This window comes from Nyctereutes procyonoides, unplaced genomic scaffold (genome assembly GCF_905146905.1).
Source record: "Nyctereutes procyonoides isolate TBG_1078 unplaced genomic scaffold, NYPRO_anot_genome, whole genome shotgun sequence".
In the NCBI taxonomy this organism is placed as follows: Eukaryota; Metazoa; Chordata; class Mammalia; order Carnivora; family Canidae; genus Nyctereutes; species Nyctereutes procyonoides.
The window spans coordinates 10,426,306-10,449,441 of record NW_026575051.1 but is presented as its reverse complement, the minus strand read 5'-3'; the positions used below and the strand labels follow the sequence as shown (position 1 = coordinate 10,449,441).

At 51.7% G+C, this 23,136-nt stretch overlaps 2 protein-coding genes across 5 annotated transcripts in view; both read left to right on the top strand.

The window, feature by feature from the left end:
• The first annotated feature begins 11,138 nt into the window (after positions 1 to 11,138).
• Positions 11,139 to 19,656, top strand: PGC (progastricsin). Its single transcript, XM_055330737.1, is given in 12 exon segments — positions 11,139 to 11,197; positions 13,765 to 13,827; positions 13,829 to 13,913; positions 14,216 to 14,333; positions 15,238 to 15,351; positions 15,851 to 16,073; positions 17,536 to 17,581; positions 17,583 to 17,638; positions 18,192 to 18,285; positions 18,287 to 18,340; positions 18,724 to 18,822; positions 19,504 to 19,656. Coding segments are annotated over 12 exon segments (1,164 nt in total).
• Positions 19,657 to 21,369: 1,713 nt separating this feature from the next.
• Positions 21,370 to 23,136, top strand: part of TFEB (transcription factor EB) — a 56,024-nt gene continuing 54,257 nt past the window's right edge. For all 4 annotated transcript variants that reach the window (XM_055330178.1, XM_055330179.1, XM_055330180.1 and 1 more), the window contains exon 1: positions 21,370 to 21,613. The gene's annotated coding sequence lies outside the window, so the exon portion shown is untranslated. The remainder of the gene's footprint in view (positions 21,614 to 23,136) is intronic.

The following is a 23,136-nucleotide window of genomic DNA, read 5'->3' as shown; positions in this document are numbered from 1 at the left end:
GTATATTTGATTGGAGATACTGAAGAGGTGCCTGGGTGGCTCAGTGGGTTAAGTGTTGGACTCTTGATTTCGGCTCAGGTCATGATCTCAGGGTTGAGAGATTGAGCCCCGCCTAGGACTCCATGCTCAGCACAGAGTCTGCTTCAGATTCTCTCTCCCTCTCCCTGTGCCTCTGAACCACCCCCATGTTCTTGTGTGCATGTGCTGTCTTTCTCTCTCTCTAATAAATAAATAAACCTAAAAAAAATAACTGGAGATATTGATGATTCAGTTGCCACAGTAATACTGTATTAAAATCATGTTTAAGGTAACTGCTTTTATGTGTATTTTGTAATGTTTGCCTTTGTAAAAATAGTACTGGGTGATGAAAGATTAGAGAGAAAATGTTCATCTGTGTAGAGGGTACATTTTCTTAGTTGTTCTTGGAAAAAAAACTCACAGGTTATATGTGTGGTATTTTCCAAAAGGACTATTAATAGAACTATTTGAAATGAACTGGTATGAGACTATTTTAAAAATAGGTTCACTGTCAAATCGAATGCAACTTTTTTTCTTTATGTACAAGACTGGAAAAAAAAAGGCTGGAAAAAGTGCTAAGTCATTTGGCACTTCTCTACAAATATTTTTCATGGTCACATTCATTAAATGTTGCTACATTTCTGAATTTTTGCAAAAATGTATTTTATCATAATAGAATGGCATTATTTTAAAGAGTGAAAAACTGACATTAATTATTAATTATTAATAATTCAGAAAAGGAACTAAAGTCTAAGGTCATCAGATTTATTTTTTTATTTAATTTTATTTAGATTCAATTAATTAACATATAGTGTATTATTAGTTTCAGAGGTACAGTTCAGTGATTCATCATCAGTCTTATATAACACCCAGTGCTCATTACATCACACGCCCTCCTTACTGCCCATCCTCCAGCTACCCCATCCCCCCATCCACCTCCCCTCCAGCAACCCTCAGCTTGTTTCCTATGGTTAGGAGTCTCTTACGGTTTGTCTCCCTCTCTGATTTTGTCTTATTTTTCCTTCCCTTCCTTGTTTTGTTTCTTAAGTTCCACATATGAATGAGATCATATGATAATTGTCTCTCTGGCTGGCTTATTTCCTCGAGGTCTACCCATGTCATTGAAAATGATCAGATTTCATTTTTTCAATGGCTGAGTAATATTCCATTATATATATACACCACATCTTTATCCATTCATCCTTTGGTGGACATCTGAGCTCTTTCCATAGTTGGGCTCCTGTGGACATTGTTGCTATAAACACTGGGATGCAGGTGCTCCTTAGGATCACTATGTTTGTATTCCTTGGGTAAATAAGGTCAGTGCATCTAAAACACACGCACACACACACACACACACACACACACATACCCAATTGATGAGGGAGGTGTGACTTTCATTGTGTATAGGTCTTATAATTCATAAACATAGCCTGTATCTCAGAATAAAAATATTTGTCACATATTTGAAGTCATGCATGGTAAGGAGTGTGTTTCAATGGCTATAAACAATAGCGTATCATAAAAGACCAAGCTGATCTTGTGTAACTAAGGATCTATGAATGAATTTAGTTGGTAATTGGTGTTTTGCAGCTCACATGTTTACACACTCAGGGCCCTCATTTCCCCTGAGGGAATCACCTTTTAGGTGGCCCTTGAAATGGTGTTTTGAGGTTACTTTTATCCCAGAGTCCCTTGGGTTTTGACTTCTGCACTTAATTTTTTTTTAATACCATGATGATGATGGTACATTTTCCTCTATTGCTTCTAGCTAGGGACTTTCATTCTACCAGTTATTAAGATCCAATGTTATTAAATGTTCATATTGCCATCCTGTAAAATACTCGATTTTTCCTATCATTCAGCATGCCGCTGCTTCTGTCTGTGTTAATGCCAGCATTAAGATCAAGAGTCCTTTACTCCATGCATGCAGGCTTTGAAAACTTTTATGAAGTTATTGATGTAATTTGATATTTTTCCATAATGTATATTTTGAAAAGTTACATCATTGCAACATTGTTTCTAAATCCATTGTCAAAACTTGCCTTAAATTACCAGATTGCCTTTGCCACCACTAGGCATACCACAGGTTTGTATGTTTAATTTACTTTCACAATAAACTCCTATGTCATGAAAAATAAATAAATAAATAAATAAATAAATAAATAAATAAATAAATTACAATTAACACATGGCTATGCACAGAATCCACACTGGTCCTTATCTCACCTAAGGGCATCTTTCCTTCTGTGCTGCTGGGGACAGTGGTAGCACAGGTAAACCTGTCAGGTCCCCATCAGTTGGGAACTCCCTGAGCAGGGACCACCTCCCTCCCTCATTTTAGGGGTGCTCTGAGGGCAGGTGTCCTGTCTCCTTTCTTCTCTTCCTTCTCTTCCTCCCCTTCCTTCTTTTCAAATGGTGACTTTATAAAACATGAATGGAAGTCCAGCATGCATGCAGAAAGGTACATGCATCGTGAGTATATAACTCATTGACTTGGGAAGACCTCAGAAGAGGAACTCAGGTCAAGAAACAGAACATTCTCAGCCCTCCTGGGTTCCTTTTCGTCTTTAGCCTTGCCTCCAGACCTGCTCCATTAAGAGAGAGATTCCCACTCCACTGAGAATTCCTGGGGGCTTGCCCCCTGCTAGCACTTTCACAATCCTGGCCTTCCTGGATGGTTGCAGCATCCTCAGGGGCAGATGTTACCCCCCACTCACAGTCAGGGAAACTCAGGCTCAGAAAGGCTAAGTGAATTGTGGGGGCCTAGGGGTCAACACATGGTAGAGATTGGCCTTCTCTCAAGTGAATTGCATGTCACATGTGACCATCACATTAATTTGTGCAAAGAGGGGTGATGAAGAGTTTGCAGGTGGATCCCTGCGTCATCAGAAGTAGATGTGCATGGACATCTCTGAGATTTGCCCAGACGCATCCCTTACTTCTTCTGTGGGACTTCTGTCTACATTCTTCAATATGCTTCCCAAGGGAGCCTCTGGGTTCTCTCAGGGCCCTGCTGCTGGCCTCAGTTGGCTGGTCCAGGAATGAGTCAGAAATTCAAGGAGTTCCTCAGGGAATCCTGGTTTCCTCCTTTCTCTGGAAGTGTGAAAGTCAGCTGTCTGTGATTGGTAATGTGGAGAAAGCCGGTGTACGGTGACAGAGGGGGTGAGGGAAGGAAGCAAAGCTGGAATGAGAAGAAGCCAGAAGGTCTTAGTGGTGTTTGGATGCTGGTTTCTAGCTGACCCCAAGGCCCTGTCCCATCCTTCTCCTTCCTGCAGCTGGGTTGCAGTGTCACATGCCTCTCACCATCCAATGCACCCTCCCTCCCTTTCCACATAAGCCAGACAGGCAAGCTGTGGTCAGGGAGCAAAAGGATGTTAATCAATAAACCAGAGAGAAAAACAATCAGTCTGTCTATTTTTTAAAAAAGATTTTTTTCATTTATTTGACAGAAAGAGAAAGGACAAGCAGGGAGAGTGGCAGGCAGAGGGACAGGGAGATGCAGTCTCCCTGCTGAGCAAGGAGCCCAATGTGGGGCTCTATCCCAGGACCCTGGGATTATGAGCCATCCAGTCAGTTAAGCATCTATTTCAGTCCATCTATTTCTCCACATGTACACATGGAGCTCAATTTCCAGCTGTTTGAGATATATATGGATAAAACGGACTCCTGTGTAGAATGGGGATAAATTAATTAACTTGTGGGATTGTTGTGAGAGTTGCCCAATTAAACACATACAAAATACCCTGTCCCGCATACCTTCAATGATAGGATATTTTGGCAGGTGAGGAGTTGTCCACTTTAAAACCTCAATCCAGGGATCCCTGGGTGGCGCAGCGGTTTGGCGCCTGCCTTTGGCCCAGGGCGCGATCCTGGAGACCCGGGATCGAGTCCCACGTCGGGCTCCCAGTGCATGGAGCCTGCTTCTCCCTCTGCCTGCCTCTCTCTCTCTCACTGTGTGCCTATCATAAACTTTAAAAAAATTTAAAAAAAAAATAAAACCTCAATCCAGTTCTTGCTCACATGAGAATTCTAACTGATAAATGTAGCAGGACTGATGGAACTAGAAGAGCCCAAGGCAAACACCACCATCGTGGCTGTTTGCTGGCAAAACCCAGTAATGGATGCTAAGTTAATGGGTGGAACTCTGTTGAGAAACAGGACCCCTGCAGAGTCTCACAGTGTCTCCCACAAGATACTTATTTATTATCAGGGGAAAGACGGTAACTGTACAGTTGAGAAGCCTGGTAGAAATCCCCAGAAATGAGCCGCGTCCATATCATGGCCTCTGATATCAGGCACCGACAAGGGTGTGTCACTTCGGTGGTTTCTGCCCCCAAAGGCATGCCCTCAATCTTGTCCTGGGAAAACCTCAGAACAGCCAACCTGGAGGGCCATTCCAGAAAATAACCGACCTCGCTCTTTACACGTAGCAAGGTCACAAAAGAGAACAAGCGAGGAGTCAGAGACTGGAGGAGACCAACACGGAAACTAAACACAGCAGGGGAACCCGGATCGAATCCTCAATCAGAAAACAGACATTAGTGGGAAGGCTGGTGAAATTCAAATAAGGTCCATAGACGGGTTATCAGGGTAAATTTCCTCGCTTCGACCCTGCAATGTGGCATGATGTAAGATGTTAACATTAGGGGATTCTAGATGGAAGGCATATGGGAATACTCTGTACTACCTTTGCCACTTTTCTGTAAGTAGAAAATTATATAAAAGTAAAATTTTTTTACAAAGTATACATTCTTGAACTTGGAAAAAAAATCTCAGGTCAGGTATGTCTTTAGCAGTTTTGATTGAACTCTTGGTGTAAGAATAAGACAAACACAGAATTTAAGGAAAACACCAGAAAACCAAGATAACAGCTACAGATCTAGGTACATTTCATTAGACAGCTGCCCAAATCTTATAGAGCCCCTGTCCCCAGAGCTGCAGTGAGGTAGGTCTTTCAGCTGTGTGGGCTTATTTCATGGGACCGAATACACAGATAGACCCAGATCCTTGGCACAGTCTCCCACTGGCTGCAGGAGACCCCTGGATCAGTATTCCTCAAAAGGTGCTCTTTTGCCTTCTGCTCGAATGACTCTGATAGTGAGGAGATCACTACTCTCTTCTTCTGGATGATTATTTGTGGCCCAAAGGCTATCAATAAGAACGAGAAATTGGAATTCACCTAAATGAATAGGGCTAACTGATCCTAGCTATGAAATGGTAGCACACTGTGTAACCACCAAAACTGAGTAAGAATGTGGCTTTTCTTTTTTCTTTTTCCAAATTTTTATTAAAGTTCTAGTTAGTAAACACAGAGTGCAACACTGGTTTCAGGAATAGAAGAATGTGACTTTTTAAAAAATTCTTTCTTTCTTTGTTTATTTTTCTAAAGATTCCATCTATTCATTCATGAGAGACACACAGAGAGAGGCAGAGACACAGGCAGAGGGAGAAGCAGGCTCCCTGTGGGAAGCTCGATGTGGGACTCAATCCCAGGACCCCCAGATCACGACCTGAGCTGAAGGTGGATTCTCAACCACTGCAATAAGCCACCCAGGCGCCCCTTTTTAATTCCTTACTTAAATTCCATTTAGTTAACATATAGCATATTATTAGTTTCAGGGATAGAATTTAGTGATTCATCAGTTGCATATAGCACCCAGTGCTCATCACATCACCTGCCCTCCTTAAGGAGGAGGTGCTGTGATGCTGCCCAGCACCCAGTTATCCCATCCCCCCCACTCACTCCCCTCCAACGACCCTCAGTTTGCTCCCTAGAGTTAAGAGTCTCTTATGGTTTGTCTCCCTCTCTGTTTTCATTTTATTTCCTTTTCCTTCCTTTCCCCTATGTTCATCTGTTTTGTTTCTTAGATTCCACACGAGTGAAATCATATGGTATTTGTCTTTCTCCAGCTGACTTACTTTGTTTAGCATAATACTCCCTAGTTCCATCCACATCATTGCAAATGGCAAGATTTCGTTCTTTTTCATGGCTGAGTAATATTCCATAGCGTGTGTGTGTATGTGTGTGTGTGTACCACATCCTCTTTATCTATTCATCTGTTGATGAATGTTTGTCCTCTTTCCTTATTTTTGGCTATTATGTACATTGCTGCTATAAACATTGGGGGTGGAAGTGCCCCTTTGAATCACAATGTTTGTATCCTTTGGATAATTGTACCTAGTAGTGCAATTGCTGCATCATGGGTAGTTTTATTTTTAACCTTTTGAGGAACCTCTATACTGTTTTTCAGAGTGACCACATCAGCTTGCCTTCTTACCAACAGTATAAGAGGGTTGCCCCCTCTCTGCATCCTCGCCAACATTTGTTATTTCCTGAGTTGTTAATTTTAGCCATTCTGACTGGTGCAAGGTGGTATCTTATTGTAGTTTTGTTTTGTGATTACTTGGTAATGAGTGATATTGAACATTTTTTTCGTGTGTCTGTTGGCCATTTGTATGTCTTCTTTGGAGAAATGTCTTTTCATGTCTTCTGTCCATTTCTTGACTGGATTTTTTGTTTTTTGGGTGTTGAATTTGATAAGTTCTTTATAGATTTTGGTTACTAGCTCTTTATCTGATAAGACATTTGCAAGTGTCTTCTCCCATTCCACAGGTTGCATTTTAGTTTTGTTGATTGTTTCCTTTGCTGTGCAAAAGCTTTTTATCCTGACGAAGTCCCAATAGTTCATTTTTGCTTTTGTCTCCTTTGCCCTTGGAGACATGTCTTACAAGAAGTTGCTGTGGCCAAGGTCAAGGAGGTTGCTGCCTGTGTTCTCCTCTAGGATTTTGATGGATTCATGTCTCACATGTAGGTCTTTCATCCATTTTGAATTTATTTTTTGTGTGTGATGTAAGAAAGTGGTCCAGTTTCATTCTTCTGCATATGGCTGTCTAATTTTCCCAATACCACTTGTTGAAGAGACTGTCTTTTCTCCATTAGCTATTCTTTCCTGCTTTGTCAAAGGTTAGTTGACCATAGATTTCAGGGTCCATTCTGGGGAGCTCCGTTCTGTTCCATTGATCCATGTATCTGTTTTTGTGCCAGTACCTTACTGTCGTGATGATTACAGCTTTGTAATATAGCTTGAAGTCTGGAATTGTGATACCTCCAAATTTGGGGGTTTTTTTGTCAACATTATTTCAGCTATCCAGGGTCTTTTCTCATTCCATAACATATTTTAGGATTCTTTGTTCCAACTCTGAAAAATGCTGAGTGTGGCTTGCTCTTTCTTTTTCTTTCTTTCTTTCTTTCTTTCTGTCTGTCTTTCTTTCTTTCTTTCTTTCTTCTTTCTTTCTCTTTCTTTCTTTCTTTCTTTCTTTTTTCTTTCTTTTTCTTCTCTTTCTTCTCTTTTTAAAGATCTTATTTATTTGACAGAGAGAGAACAGGCAGGGGGAGCGGCAGGTAGAGGGAGAGGGAGAAGCAGGCTCCCCAAAGAGCCAGGGAGCCCATTGAGGGGCGGGGGTGGGGGGTGGGGGCCGATTCCAGGATTCTGGGGTCATGATCTGAGCCCAAGGCAGATGCTTAACTGACTGAGCCACTCAGGCGCCCCCATTGTGGCTTTTCTTAATGCATGGAAATGTGTTTGTAGTAATCTTAGTGACAAGAGCAGAGCAGAAGCAGTGTTTACGCACTGATTACAGCTATGTTAAAACCCAAGCATGTACAGTAAGAGTATGAAGATAATTTACAACAGTGAAAATAGATGTGGTTTCAAGATATTTTGATTTTTAAAAAGCAGTATTGTATGGGATGCTAAATGAAATTTAATATCCAGATTGAAAGGAAAAACCCAATAAATCCCTCCACTAAAGGGCCTGGGGATTCTCATTTCAAGAATGATTAAGAATGGCTGCATGGAGAGCTAGATTGGGCAGGATCCTAAGGCCTTGGCTCAGCACTATGGGTAAGAGTGATGCATCTGATTAGTGATGTCTTCCAGGGGAAGGATTAGCAGTGGCAGTGGGCAACCTAGGTCCTTGCCTTATTCCTAAGCTATCCCCAGCAGCCATGACTTTTGTAGACACTCTGACAAATGAATGAGCTGTTGAAAGAGCCACGTGCAGGAAGAGACCTCATCTTTTAGTTACACGTGGTAAGATTGGGGCAAGTCACTGAGATAGAAGATTGTATAAAACAAATACCGCAAGGGAAGAAAAGGCAAAGTCCTCCAAAATCGGGGTCAGTTTGAGTGTAGGTGGGCACAGCAGGGAAGGCTTGTGGCATTTGGACTGGGTCTTGAAGGAGGCAGGGGTTTTGCAGGTGCAGATGCTTGAGAAGGTGTCCCAGATAGAGGGCACAGCATGGATAAAGGTGTGGAGGGTGGCAAATACCAGGCCGTCTTGGGAGGGATGAAAGCAAGGGGGTCACTATGGTTACAGGATAAAGCATGTGTAGGTTAGTGATGGAAGCTGAGCATGGAAACAGGATGGGGCCAGACTCAGCATGTTCTCAAGGCAAGGGTGAGGAGCTGGAATTTTATTTACTTAGCCACAAGTGGCCATTGATGATGAGTTGGAGGCAGGTGGTGCTCAGAAGGAAATGAGACCAGAGGGTGTTGAGCAAATGCCTCTTTCCTGGGAGACCATTGGCATAAGATGATCTCAGGCTGGATTTTGACAAGATCTCTTTGGAACGTAGGGGGAAATCATAGTGTTGGGATAATGAGGTGGGGGAGGTAAGCCACCCTGATTAAGAACAATTCCATGGGCTCTGGTTACTGTTCAGGATTTCCTGAGCTCTGGACCAGGCTACAGTCTCTGTCCTCTGGGAGCTTCTAGTCTTTGGGGGAGGCAAACACACCCCAGGAAACAACTGGAGACCCATCTGAGAGTGTGTGAGATCCAGCACCAAGGGGAGAGGGTCAGTGGGGGGTGCAGCATTTAGGGGCAGAAGAGAATGTGGGCAGAGTCAGTGGGTCAGGCTCCCTGGGTGTCCTTTGTAGGAGGTGGTTGTAGATGACATCTCAGGTGTCCTCAGACTGCACATCCCCACATCTGGGAGAGGCACTGAGGATGGACAGAATTTGGATAGGTAGATGCGAGAGAAGTGGGCTTTCCACCGATTAGTGGTTGGGTCTTTGGGGTCAGGCCAGAGACAGAGGAAGACTTAGAATGTCTGAGGACACTGGGGAGACTGGTTGCTATCAGAAGTTCAAGTTGGGGAGGTGGGGTTGCAGACCACCCAGGCCTGGCAGCCAAGAAGGGAGCCCTGGCTTGAAGCAGTGGGCCAGGGATGATCTGAAGAGACGTGGGGCCACTGGGGTTTGAGGAAGGCTAGCCTTGCAGCTGTCAGACTCCTAGGGTCCTACCAGATAAAGAAATGGTCCCTGGAGGCCCTGTCTGGGGAGTCTGGCAGGCCTCACAAGATTTGGGGGATCCCATGGATTCTGCTCTATTCATAGGATTTTCCAAGCTTGCAAGGACCCTATGCCTCTCTTTGGCCTGCCCTTCCAAATCTGCAGAGCCCTTGCTCCAGGGAATGTAGTCTCTCACTCCCTTGTCTACCATCCCAGAGTCAAATGTGTCCCTGGGGACTGCAGGGAAGAATGGGGGCTGCTTTGGCTTTGAGACACAATCAAGTGGGTATATCTCATTCTGTGCCAATCCTGGGAAGACCTCTAGTGCCCTCTGTCCCCTCCCCCATCCAGGGCTAAGGGAGGTTCTGGGACTCTGGGTGGGCAGTGGGTGGTGGTGGCCAGAGGAGAAACTCCCCCAGTGGCTGGATTATATGGGTGTTTGCAGGCCCTCAAGCCCCTTCTGCATGATAAATGTGTTTGGTGCTGAGTGTACGGTACAAGGTGGCAGAGATGGGTTTAGCTTGGGGGCTTTTTCCACTTACCCCAAACTTGGGAGCTCTCCTGTGCCAGGCTTGTGGGCATTTGGCCAGCTCCAGGTCATCTCAGGCAAGAGAAACTTAGAGCTGGGAAGCAAGGAGGGCTGGGAGATAAAAGAGAGAGAGGCATGGGTTTGACCAGACTTAGGGGTGAGACAGAGGCACATGAGAGTTTGGAAGACAGTAATGGGGGATACAGGTATTTGAGGAACATTAAAGATGGGGGCAGAGCCTCAATGGGTTGGGAGAAGAGAGACAACAAGGAAGAGAGGCTAGGTCTGGCATGTCCCCTCCTCCCCTTCCCCTACCCCAGGCCTCCTGTAGTTGCTGACCTGTACAAGTGGAACAGCCAGAGGCCAGTGTGATTTACATCATGGGTGTGTCCTGAGCACCTGCTGAACTATGATGACAATCCGTCCAATTTGACCCCCATTTGACTGTGGAAGCCTCCAAAGCTCCTGCATACAGCTCTGACTTCAGCCATTGGCACGCCAGCCCCACCACTGGCTTCAGTGCTAAGGATACAGCCTTCATTACCACCATCGGCAGCCTCTCACTACCACATGGTATTACCATCATCTGCTGTACCGGCCCCATCATCCCCAGCCACCCAAACTGCATCCCATGGAGTCCTGGGGGGTGCTGGGATCCAGGACTTGAGTCAGACCTCTGAAAGCGTCACCTACAGACCAATGATTCTCAACAACTTTAACCCTTAAAGGGACATGTGGCAATAACCTGAGATATTTTGGTTCACAACATTCGGACTGCTGGTGGCATCCCCTGGGTAGAGGCCAGGGATGCTGCTAAACATCTAAATAGAACAGAACAGCCCCCCAGCAAGGAATCATATGTTCCAAAATGTCAATAGTACTAAGGATCAGAAACCTGCATATGGAGGTCCTATGCCCTCAGTTGACCTGACTCTGGCCCTCACCCCAAAATGTCACACCATGCCTCTGTTCCTGGACAAGGAGAAATCCTCATTGGTGCATCTTATGGCAACTCCTATTATTCACACTTCTTGCCCCCCCAGCATGTATGAAGAAGTGCAGAAGATTTAAGGTCCTCTGTGGCCACTGTCAAGAAGGAAAACGTATGGAAACAAGAGATTCGTGCAGCACAAGATGTGTCTGGGGTTGAGGTCAGGCTTTTGCCTGGGGCAGGGAGGCAGGGACTGGGCTAGAACCTGGAGGTATAAAGGCAGGAGTGCTCCGGCCTTCACTCCACTGCAACAGCCCTACTTGGAGGGCTCTTCCTCTGTGGCCAGTTGGGAACCAGCATCATGAAGTGGATGGCGATGGCCTTGATCAGCCTCCAGCTCTTGGAGGCAGCAGTGGTCAAGTGAGTCTGGGGCCTGGCTAGGGGCCGCTCCACCTGTCTCTGCTCTGGAGTTTCTGCTGGGGAGAGGAAGGCTCCCCAAGCAGGTGTAAGGTGGGGACTCAGAGGTAGGAGGAGCTACAGCCTTTGCCCTCAGAAAGCGTCTAACTGAACCAAAGGAGAGTTTGTCCACCAGATGCCCTGCAAGTCAGTTAAAAATACTGACACTGAGCCTTGCAGTGCAGAAAGACAGGCTCATTCATTGGTGTGGTACTACCCAGGTGAACGGGGAGCTAATGCTCAGAAGTCCCAGACTCCCTGATGCTTGTAAGGGAGGTTTTTTTTTTTTAAGATTTATTTATTTATTTATTTATTTATGATAGACAGAGAGAGAGAGAGAGAGAGAGAGAGAGAGAGGCAGAGACACAGGAGGAGGGAGAAGCAGGCTCCATGTTGGGAGCCTGACGTGGGACTCGATTCCGGGACTCCAGGATCGTGCCCTGGGCCAAAGGCAGGCGCTAAACCGCTGAGCCACCCAGGGATCCCCTAAGGGAGGGTTTTTAAGGGAGATAATCAGAGATGAGGGGCTCGAGGTGGTGGGTTCTTCTGAAGGATCAGGGACTGGGTCAACCCCAAGATCAAATGACCTGTCTTTCTGGCACTGGTCTGTCTGGTTTGTTTCATCACCTGTGACTGGGTGGTCCTTCCCTCTCCTACTCTGGTTCTCCAAAACATCTCAGCAATGTGTGTCAGTGATGCTATCTTTGTTAGCAAAAATACAATCACACCTTGTGATTGTGCAAGCTGATTCATTTCTTTCTCTCTTGAGCCTCATTTTCATTATCTTAAGCAAAGTGTCCTGGTATGTTCCCAATAATCTTTAACTATGGGCTACAGGCCTTTCTGCAGACTTACTCCACTGGCAGTTGCACTTCCAGGCAAAGGAAAAGCACAGCCGCTTCCTTCCCCATCTGAGGAGAAAAGGTGGACCTGGGACAGAGCCAGGGTGACTGGTCCCAACAGACCCTCAACAGCCAGTGTGCATTCCTTCCGCAGAAAGGAACGATTATTTCTGGATGGGCAGGCATTCACTAAAAATTCCCTTAAGGCCGCAATCTATTTAGCAGATGGCACAGCCATCTAAGGAGAAACACCAGGAACGTAGTGTCTACATGCTAGGGTGTCCGGAGAAAGGAAGCGAGGAGGCATGGCTCCCAGGATGTCCGGAGGGCTCCTGGCCTGCACCCTGCTTTCTGCCTCACCCGTAAACACTGATGCCCCAGCTGAAGACATGGCTCCTCTCAGAAACCTGCTTGTAACAGGCACATTCTGTAGAGGTGGCAAGCCCGAGTGGCCATCGGTCTTCACAGCTCAATGTGAATGGGTTTAGTGGAGAATTTGGGGCCCTGAGAGAATGGGGAATCACATGGGAAAAGAAAAGAGGCGGGACTTCTGCAGTCTGGAATGAGCCTGGTGGAGCCATAGGGACCCCCTAGGCCGTGGCAGCAAGCAGGTCTTGGAAGAGGAGACAAGGGTGACAGAGGCAGAAACCCAGAGCCCCTCAGTTCCAGTTCCAGAGCTGATCTGGGCTCCAGACCACCCAGGCCAACCCCCACACCACCTGGTGTCTAGAGAAGAGCAGTGATTGGCCCCAGGCCAGACCATGAGAAGCAGGGACAGACCTAGGACCCTGTCTTCTGAGTCCCAGTCTAGCGTTGTCCCCTGTACCCATGCAGTGTCACATTCAGCCAGGGCCAGGTGCCTGAGGGCCACCATAAGAGAGCATTGGGGTGAACTCTGTCATCTCCGAAATCTTTCTTAAAAATCCAGGGTGCCTGGGTGCCTCAGTCAGTTAAATGTCTGCTTTTGGCTCAGGTGATGATCCCAGAGTCCTGAGGCTGAGCCCCACATCGGGCTCCCTGCTCAGTGGGGAGCCTGCTTCTCCCTCTCCCTCTGCCCCTCCCCCTGCTGTGCTCGCTCTTTCAAATAAATAAAATCTTTTTAAAAATGCATATATCCTGGGCTGCCTGGCTGGATGACTCAGTAGAGCACATGACCCTTGATCCCAGGGTCCTGAGTTCAAGCCCTCCATTGGACGTAGAGCTTACATAAGGACAATGCATATGTCCTGCCATGGGTGATGGCTGAAGCCCCCCCTCCCCTTCCAGGTAAGGAATTTATGGGATGTCTGAGAGCAGAGGGCCAGGGCAGGATGGGACCCATCCTGAAGACGGGGCGTGGGCATGCATGGTGAAAACCGTATTTGTTTTCTGAGTCTTGGAACAAGTTTTGAGAAGAGCTTTGAAGGAAAGAGAAGGAGAGGGAAAGAGAGAGGCAGAGGGAGAAAGAGACAGAAGGGCAGAGCCAGGGAAAGAGACATGGAGACAGAGAGAAAGGGATGGAGCCAGAGCCAGAGCAGGAGTGAGAGGGAGCTAGGCACAGACACAGGGTGGTAGGCACAGGGGACACCAGGGCTGGAGGCCCGAGGCCCGAGGCTGGAGGTGGAGCGGCGGGGAGGGAAGGAGGGACAGACTATCAGCAATGCTGGCGGGAAGAGGGAAGTCCCTGCCCTGACACCAGCCCGTCTGCAGAGTCTCCCTGAGGAAATTAGAGTCCATCTGTGAGCCCATGAAGGAGAAGGGCTTACTGGGGAGTTCTTGAGGACCCCAAGAATGACCCTGCCCACAAGTACCACTCTGGCAACCTCGGTGTGGTCTTCAAGCCCCTGGCCTACCTGGATGTGAGTCCTGACCCTCTGTGGGGGTTCTTTCTCCTCGGTGCCAAAGGCTGATGAGGCTGGGCCCTGGGGGTGCCACACGATCCTCTCCATACCCTCCCACCTGGCCCCTGGGACCTGCTCCCTTCTCTCCACCTGCCAGCCCAGACTGAAGGTCTGTGTGTTCTCGGCAAGGATGGAAGATAGGCTTGGGCCTCTGCCTCTGGATCGCATTGTAGGGCAAGGGCTCTGTCCATGGAGGAGGCTCTGGGCCTGAGGGTCTCTGCATCCCTCCAGAGGTAATAGCCTGCCCCATGGCCCCCCAGAGTATGTACCTTGGGGAAATCAGCATTGGGACCCCATCGCAGAACTTCCTGGTCCTTTTTGATACTGGTTCCTCCATCCTGTGGGTGCCCTCCGTCCAGTGCCAGAGCCGGGCCTGTGGTAAGTGCAAGGTTTGCCAGGGAGAGTGGTTGGCAAGGGGAGGGCATTGATAGCCTCAGGGGAAGGGACCAATGAGGCAGGGATTGTGGGGCCTGGGTGCTTCAATCCTGAGAGTCAGGGGCCTGGCCAAGGTCAAGGGGCATGTGCAAGACAGACGGAAGAGACTGGCCCTGGACCTGGGTGGTCTCTTTGTCTTCCCCCTCACCATCACGTGTTCCTCCACCCACTCCAGCCCACCCCTTTTGCTCCATCCATCCCACTCCATTCTGCTCATTCTGTTCCCTGCCGACAATGCCATTCCATCCCACCAAGGTCTATAACATTTTTTCTATTCCATCCCACTTCACTAAGTTCTCACAGAGTATCTCCTAGACACTGGTCCCTGTCTTACAGTTGTGTTTGGATACAGGCCATGCTCCCCTCCTCAAGGCTGCTCTGGACCCTGCTGGATCTTTGGGGTTTGGGTCCTGACACTTCTTATCCAAAGAGTCCCTCATAGGCCATGTCTCAGGTCCTGGCATGGCCAGGTTCTTGATGGGGCAAGTGGGGGGAGAATGCAGGGATGCCTTGGAGGTTCATTTGCTCCTAAAGCTGATGGTAATTTTTAGGCACTTGCCTTGTGCCAGATGATCTGCAGGGGGGCAGGGAAACAGAGAGGGATTCTAAGCAACCTGCCTACCAAGGGTCACAGTCAAAGGACCACCAAGAGTCTATAAGACGGGGCTTCGAGGCCAAGGCTGGCCACCTCACATGGGTTTTCACATCTTGGGAACCCCCTCAGTCAGGCATCCCTTGACTGCGTGGCCAGGGATGCCGAGGCTCCAGGATGTGAGTACAGGCCAGAACTCGGGTGGGCAGCCCTCCACCTGCAGCCTGCCTTGGCAAATCCTCCTTCCCACTGTAGCCAGTCACCCCCGCTTCAACCCCAACATGTCCTCGACTTACTCCAGCAATGGGCAGATCTTCTCTGCGCAGCATGGCAGCGGCAGCCTCAGTGGAGTCTACGGCTATGACACTGAGGGTGAACCATGCTGCAGGATGCTCCCTGCCTCAGGGTGTGGGAACTGTCTCCAGGGCTCTGACCTGGGTTGGAACCTCCCAGGCCCCAGAGGCTCATGGGAGCTTCCAAGGAGACCCTGAAAATACAGAAAAATATTTAGTCCTCTACCAAGTTCAGGCCAGGACATGAGTATGCCAAGCGCTCCTTCAGGTAGTCATCCAGCCCTCGCTGAGCGCTTCGTGGGCCAGGCACCCAGACACCCTGATGAATGAGATGACCTGGTCCTTTCGTTAAAGAGCTTAAGGCCAGGATGGGGGAGAAGATGGAGGTGGGGGTGCTACAGCTGCCAGGAAAGGCCACTTGAGAGAAAACATGGCTCTTGTAAGATGTGTCAAGAAGGCAAGGGGCAGGGATCAGGGAGGGACGAACGAGGGAGCCTTGAGGGTCTTTGTGGAGAGGGTTGTGGGGAGGTGAGTGGAGTTACACTTGTCACCTCCCACCCCCTGGGTGTGTCCCTTCCAGGTCCAGAGCATCCAGGTCTCCAACTAGCAGTTCAGCCTGAGTGAGCATGAGCCGAGTCCCTAGTTCCTCTAGGTCAGGTTTGATGGCATCATGGGCTTGGCCTACCGGGCCCTGGCAGAGGGCAGGAGCATCACAGCCCTGCAGGGCAGGCTGCAGGCAGGCCTCCTCTCCAGCCAAGTCTTCAGCTTCTACCTGGGCAGGTAAGAAACTGCACAGGGGTCCTTAGCTCCCAGGCAACTCCCTCCATCCTCCCCAGACCCTGGATGGGTGGGCTTAATGCTTTGGGGTTTGGAGGCCTCCCAGTAGGTATTTGGCTCCAGCTACTACTTGTGTCCAGAACTTTCCTCCTGGGTTTCTAAACCGTCCCCCTGTCCACCCACTTTTCCATCATCCCTGTGTCTGTCCCCAGCCCACTCAGATTTTTCTTTGTATTTCGTGGTCAGTTTAGAATCTTTCCCTCATCTGGGTGAACTTAGCTTTAGTGTGGCTGCTGATTCTCAATACCACTGGGATTTACCTCCTGCCCAGAGCCACAGTTCACTCATTGCCTCCTGAGCAAATGTTTTCTACCCGGACACTTCTTTTGTATAAAAATCTACTGCCTCATCTCCTTTGATGTATTGTTCCAGCCAGGTGCCAGAGTCTTCCGGTCAAGGTTCATCATTTGTCCCCAGGAAGGTGTTTTCCTCACCACAAACACAAGCAATGCAGCCATTTAGTGTGGGAGCCAGGTGGTGGGGGCGGGGTGTGTGGCCTGGGATGATGGGCTTTCCTTCTTTCCTCTCCACAGTGAGCCAAACACCTTCTGGAGATAGTCAGCATCTGCTATCTGGCCTTAATCACTAGAGTGACTTTCAACAATATTTCCCTGTTCCTAATGTTGCTGACTTGGTCTCTACCTCCGGTTACAATTCGTTTTGAGTTTAGCCCCTAGAGCTCCGCCCAATTCCACACTCAGGTTTGGCTACCAGTGGAGGCTGAAAGGAGGTGGACTATTCTTCCCTCTCTTGGGCCAAGGCCCCACCTCCCTCCAGTCCCAGCAGAAAAATGTCAACCAGGGTGCAGGGGCAAACTCCCAGTGACACACAACACTAGCAGCAAGAAGTGAACGGGAGAGAGGAAGGGGTGTGAGACAGGGTGTGGGCCACACAACCAGCAGCCTCCCCAGAGGCAGGGCCTTGTGGGCAGCATTACCTAGACCAGAGGCACTGGGAATTCTAAGGGGCTCCGCTTGGAGCCGCAGTGAGAAAGGGGGACAGAACTCCTTCCCTCAGGGAGGAGGTCTGAAGGGAGACACAGCCCTGCCCCCAGGGAGCCCCAGTCTAAGGGGAGACACAGCCTTGTCCTCAGGGAGCCCCAGTCTGAGGGGAGACACAGCCCTGCCCCCAGGGAGCCCCAGTCTGAGGGGAGACACAGCCCTGCCCCCAGGGAGCCCCAGTCTGTGGGGAGACACAGCCCTGCCCTCAGGGAACCCCAGTCTGTGGGGAGACACAGCCCTGTCCCCAGGGAGCCCCAGTCTGAGTAGGTGACATACTCATGCTCTAGGGACCCTCAGCCTGCAGCCAGGGCAGGATCTCTCTTTCCCTCTGAAGGCGATTGCTGGACCGGAAATCTTTTCTATAGCCATCCCTGACTCACCCTTCCCTTTGCCTTCTGCAGAGATAGGAGCTCTCAGAACAGAGCAGTTCTCATATTCAGAGGGATAGACCACAGCCTGCACAAGGGAACCAATCTACTGGGCCCCAGTCACCCAGGAGCACTACTGGCAGATTGGCATTGAGGAGTGAGTGTGTGCTGGGGACGTGAGGAAGTGGCAGGCTTTGAGGCCTTTTATGGCGTGTGCGCGCGCACACACACACACACACACAAACACACAGGTTGGTACCGCTAGGAGGTCGGGCTAGGCGACTCCTGAGGCCTGCCCTTACAAAGCCACAAGAAGTGGGTGAGGTGGGGACAACATAATAGGGGCAGGTCTTAGAATCTCAAACATTATAGACTCTGTGGTCCAACACTGTGTGTTACAGGTTGCAAACTATGGTGAATGTGGGGGGATTAATGTGCTCAACGTACTTACAACCATTCAGTGACCCAGGCTTTCAGTGTTTCTAGAACCTTCCTTGCAACTTTTAAGAAAGACATTCCATGGCCATTTAGGTGTCCTTGGGCAGACTGAGCCGGGGGGTGGCTGGATTGACCTCTGCAGAGTCCTGACCTTCCTGAGGTGTATCTTGATTCTGTGGCTGAAGCTGTTTATTCCTCAGAGGCCAGGAAAGCCCACCTCCGAAATGCCCTGAGCTGGAGTTGCTAAGGGCGCTCCTCTCCTCACCATTTAGGTTCCTCATTGGCGGCTGTGCCACCAGCTGGTGCTCCCAGGGCTGCCAGGCCATTGTGGACACAGGCACATCTCTGCTCACTGTACCCCAGCAGTAACCTGGGTGCCCTTCTGCAGGCCACAGGGGCCCAGGCGGACCAATACAGACAGGTGTGTCTGGTGGAGGCATCCCCCTCTTTCGGAGAGGTTTGTTGGGAGGCATTTATGATTCTTCCGGGAGTAGCCCCACTCTTGGCCTCTGTGCTTCCAGCTGCCCAAAGCCCTGGAGGTGGGGGGGGGGGGGTTGGGCTGGAGGCCTGGAGACTGAGTCCGGGGTGTGGAGGCTTGTGCTGAGGGGGTAAGGGGTGGTCATGACTGGTCAGAATTTCCTTGGAGGTTTGGCCCCTCCAAGGAAACGGGTTAAACTCTTCCCAGGCAAACTAACCAGAACGGGAGGCCAAGCAGGGCAGCAGGGCCCGGGGCGCTGAGGTGAGGAGGTTGGTAGGTCCGCTCGGGTGGACCTCGAGGCACCTGGGCCCTCTTCCTCTCTGCAGTTTATCATGGACTGTAACAACGTCCAGAACCTGCCCACCTTGACCTTCCTCATCAGTCGTGTCCGTCTCTCCCTGCCATACCACTCCTTCCTCTTCACAGTGAGTCTGTGGGGACGCAACTGGGGTGTGAGGGGGGCCTGGGAGCCGCTGGGTCTCCTTACCATGTACCATTTCCTAGCTCCTTGCAAGTGCTGCTTTATTTTTTCCACTTGCTGGCTCCAAACCCCTACTCTGGCAAGAGGCTGTTAAACAGAAGAGTGTCATCTATTATCGATCACTATTATTAATTGGTGCAGAAAGGCACTGGCTTGGTTTGTTGAGCGCTGACATGTCAGCACTTGGGGAAGCATTGTGCTCACACTGTCCCACTGAAGTTTCAGGACATTCCAGGAGGGAGATGCTAATTTCTATTTTACAAGTGAGACCTTGGAGGTCTGGAGAGGTTGAGAAACTGACACAGGGCTACATGGCTAGTCGGGGTGAAGCTAAGGTTGGAAGCCAAGTTGGTGTGGCTTCAAGGCTTTGCCAGCAGGCTGACCTGCTCCACGTCGGGAGCAAAAGGGAGGCGCGTGGGAACTCGGGGAGAGGAGGCTGCAGGTGGTCACCGCAGTCTGCATTTACTCATTGCAGAAATCCCTCATACTCTGGGGCTCAGTCAGCCTGGGGGGCCTCTAGGGGAGCACACCTGGCTCCCTCATTTCTGCCTTTGTGCTCAGGGCTGAGCAGTGCCCTGTCCATGTGGGAGCCAATGAATGAGCGCTGCCCTTCCGTGTTGTGCAGGAAAATGGCATTTGTGCCCTGGGTGTCCAGGCCACCTACCTGCCCTCCAGCAGTGGCCAGCCCCTGTGGATTCTTGGGGTTGTCTTCCTCAGGTCTTACTACTCCATCTTTGACATTGGCAACAACAGGGTGGGCTGCGCCACTGCCGCCTAGACTCAGCGCCTGGATGCCTGGGCTTTCTTCTTCCTCTGGACTCAATCCCTCCCCACAACCCCCACCCTACCCTCGCCCTGCAGGAGGTTCCCTGTGTGCTGCTTCTCTGGATTCCGTCTTTTGCTGGCTTCTGGACTTTCTGTCACAATAAATAGTTATTCTCTTTGTTGGCCAGCGTGTTGTTTTTAGAAGGTGGTTGTGGCCTGTAAGGCAGCTCCTGGTCACAGGGAATGGGAGGGAAGAGTGGGAGTCGGGGCAGATGTGCCTCTGCTGGACCCTGTTCTCCCTCAGGGTCTGGGAGGCTTGTGGGGGCCAGAGAAGGGTATCACTGAGATTCTAAGAGAGAAGGGGCATAACATAGGGCTTGGGGATGGGCCCTGTACCCTTCAGACTTGGGAGTCTCTCTACAGCTTCTCTCTGGAGAGAGAAAGGAGTGGTAGTGACGCTGAGGCAGGACATTCTTTTGTGAGGGGCCAAGGGGCCCAACTGCCACAACCCCAAATGTTCTGCTCACTTAATTGACCGAATGACCAGCAGAATCACCCCAGGCAAGTCTACTACCTCTGTGACGAGGGCTTCCATGCCTCCCATACCTAGGCCTTCATTTCGTCACCTGGGATTGAATTTGCACTAGGAGCTTCTGAGAAATGCTAGATGCCTATGTACACTTGTGACAGTCATGGGTCCTTCTGGGAGGGGGATAATGCTACCAAAACCTATTTCCAGGAGGGCTCCAGAAGGTCTGGGCTGAATGAACCTGATCATATTTTCACGTAGAGTCCTATGCCCCAAGGTCTGTATTTGAAGAAGGGCTGGCCCTCACCTGTGGATAAGAGGGAAACTACTTGAATCACATGAGATCAAGCCCACTTGCTCTAACTGAACAAAATAAGATATTTTCGCCCTCTAGACTTCATTCTATTCTTCTTAGGAGCCACTGGGCAAAAGACCCACAGTCCTTGGGCAACACGGTATGGGGGACAGGAGGAAGGGGAGAAAGCAGAGAAAGGTGCTCAGCCCTGTAACTTCCAACAGGGAGAAGGATGTGAAAATTTCTTCTGGGCATCATCATAGGGTGGAGAGGGGGCTGGTGGCCAGCAAGTTAGGACTGATGAGGCTTGAGGAGGGGTATTACTGGAAAACCATAATGGGAGGGTTATAGGCTCCTTATACACACTTCTTCCACCCTGATCCCAACTTTGCTTCTTATGCTCAGGGGCAGGAATGAAATACAAGATCCAAGTCTAGCACTCCACTCTGAAACATGAGGGAAATTGAGGTTTGCTACTTAGTAGTTTCTATGGCAATGGCACACCACGGGGACCCTGCATCTTTCCAAGAATCTGGGAAAGATAGGGTGCTGCTGGCCTGTCCTTGGGGTCAGAGAGGCCCCGGAGCATATCCTAGTGAGCTGTAGTTCAAGGCATCTCTGAGTGAGAAGAGAAAAAAAAAAAAAAAAAAAAAAGACTTGCAGAAGGGGCAGAAACGAAGAGGAACGAGTCAAAATCCCCGTCCCTCCCTGCACACAGGCCGGGACCCACAGAGTGGGACTACAAATCCCAGCGTTCCCGGCAGAGCCGCCGGGAGGGACTACATTTCCCCGCGGGCGCCGCGGTAGGCCCCGAGGGGCGGAGCAGGGCGGGGCGGACCGAGGGGGGCGTGTGCTGCCCTCTGCCGGGCGCGGCGGGAAGTGGGCGCGGATTGACAGCGGGAGCCCGGCGCCGGGCGCGGGGCTCGGTGACAGCGGAGGCGGCGGCCGCGGGCTGGACCCAGCGAGCGGCGGCAGCGGCGCCGACGGCAGCGGGCAGGGCGGACGGCGCGGGCCTCCTCAGGGGCGCGCAGCCGGAGGGGTCCGGGAGGGGGCGGCAGGCGCAGCTCGCGGGCCGGACACCTGAACTTGGGACAAGTTGCCAGAGCCGCGGGGGACAGGCGGGGACGGACTGACCTTCAGAGCTAGGTGAGAGGGGCCGGGGGCGCGGGGTGCTCGGAGGGCCCGGGACGCCGGACCCGGTCTCCCCCGCCGCCGCCGCGGGTGCGGGAGACAGGTGGGTGGATGGGGGCGCGGGCTGCAGAGGGGACGCGGAGTGTGTGTGCCGCGCCGCCACCCGCGCCGCTGTGCGTCCAGCCCGGGGGCTCGGCGCAGGGCCAGGGCGGCGCCGCCCGCGGAGCCCGGGAGCCGCTCCGGCCCCTCACTGCGGGCCCGGGCCGGGGGCGGCTTCTCGGCGACCTTATGTAACCAGGCGGGAGGGGCCGGGGCGGGCACGGGCCTTCCCGGCCCGGGAGCCGGGAGCCCGAGGGGCGGGAGTCGTGGCAGTGAACTTGCAGCAAGTTAGAGGGACGTGCGGGCCCTGCGCCTACTCCTTCTCCACCGGGGGCGGCTGGGGCGGGCGGCACCGGGGAGGGCGCCGGAGGCCCGGGACGTGTGCGGGGGCCGAGTCCCGCCCGGCCAGGCCCGGCCTGATGGTCCCGGGAGTGGGAGGGCCGGCGCGGCGCCACGCCCCCGGGGCTGGGCGGCCGGTGGGGGCGGGTGCCAGTACCATCCCTCCCTCCCTTCCCGCCCCTGCCTCTCCCAACGCGTCTTAAGCCGCCGCTGCCCGGTCCCCTGGGATCCCCGGACTCAGTCTTTTGCTCCCCTTTGCATTATTGCATGACCTCTGGGAAGCCCCAGCCTAGAGCTCACCCTTCGCGCGCCCGTCTCTCTGCTCCCCTGGGCTCCCGGGCATCTGCCCCCCCCCCCCCACACGCACACCTCCTCGGTCCCGAATCCCGGAAAGCACGCCCCTTCCCCTTACTCCGGGAGTTGGCACCGCCCAGCCCCTTGCTGTCCCGCCCCCGAAGTCCGTGCGGGGTCTGGTCCCCAAGTTCCCGAACCCAGGTCGGCCGCGGGGGCGCAGCGCGCGCACTTCCCTCCTCCGGGCGGGCGGGTAGATGCCAGCTCCGTCCCCGCCCCTCGGCCCTGTCCGGCCCCGGGCTCTGGCTTCACGCTCGGCCGCCCCGGGCCGCTCGAGTTTGCGCCAGCAGGTTCGCGCCGCAGCCGCCCGGCGCGCCCCAGCCTCGCGCCCGGGGGAAGGAGGGAGGGCGCCCGGGGCGGAGCTCCTCGGCACGCGCTCCCCTCCCGGCCCCCCGCGGCCGCTCCCCGCGGAGTCCTCCCCAGCCCAGGCCAGGCCAGGCAGCCAGGACTCTCCCTCCGCCCGTCCTGGGCACGGCTCGGCGCGGACGCTTTCTGGACTGACTCGAGCGCAGCGCTTTCTCTGGCTTCCCGTCGGCGGGGAAGTGTCAGTTACCGCCCAGCCCCCACCCTGAGTGGGGGGTCTCCCTGGAGCAGAGAACGAAGGGCCAGGCCGGTGCAGGCCCTTAGGATGCCTCTCAGATGTGGGCTCAGGCCCCTGTTCCCGCCCCATCCAAGATTCCACTGGCCCAAGACCTGGCAATTCTTGGGGGGGGGGGGGGGAGGGGAGTGGGGGGGGAAGGCAGCTCTGG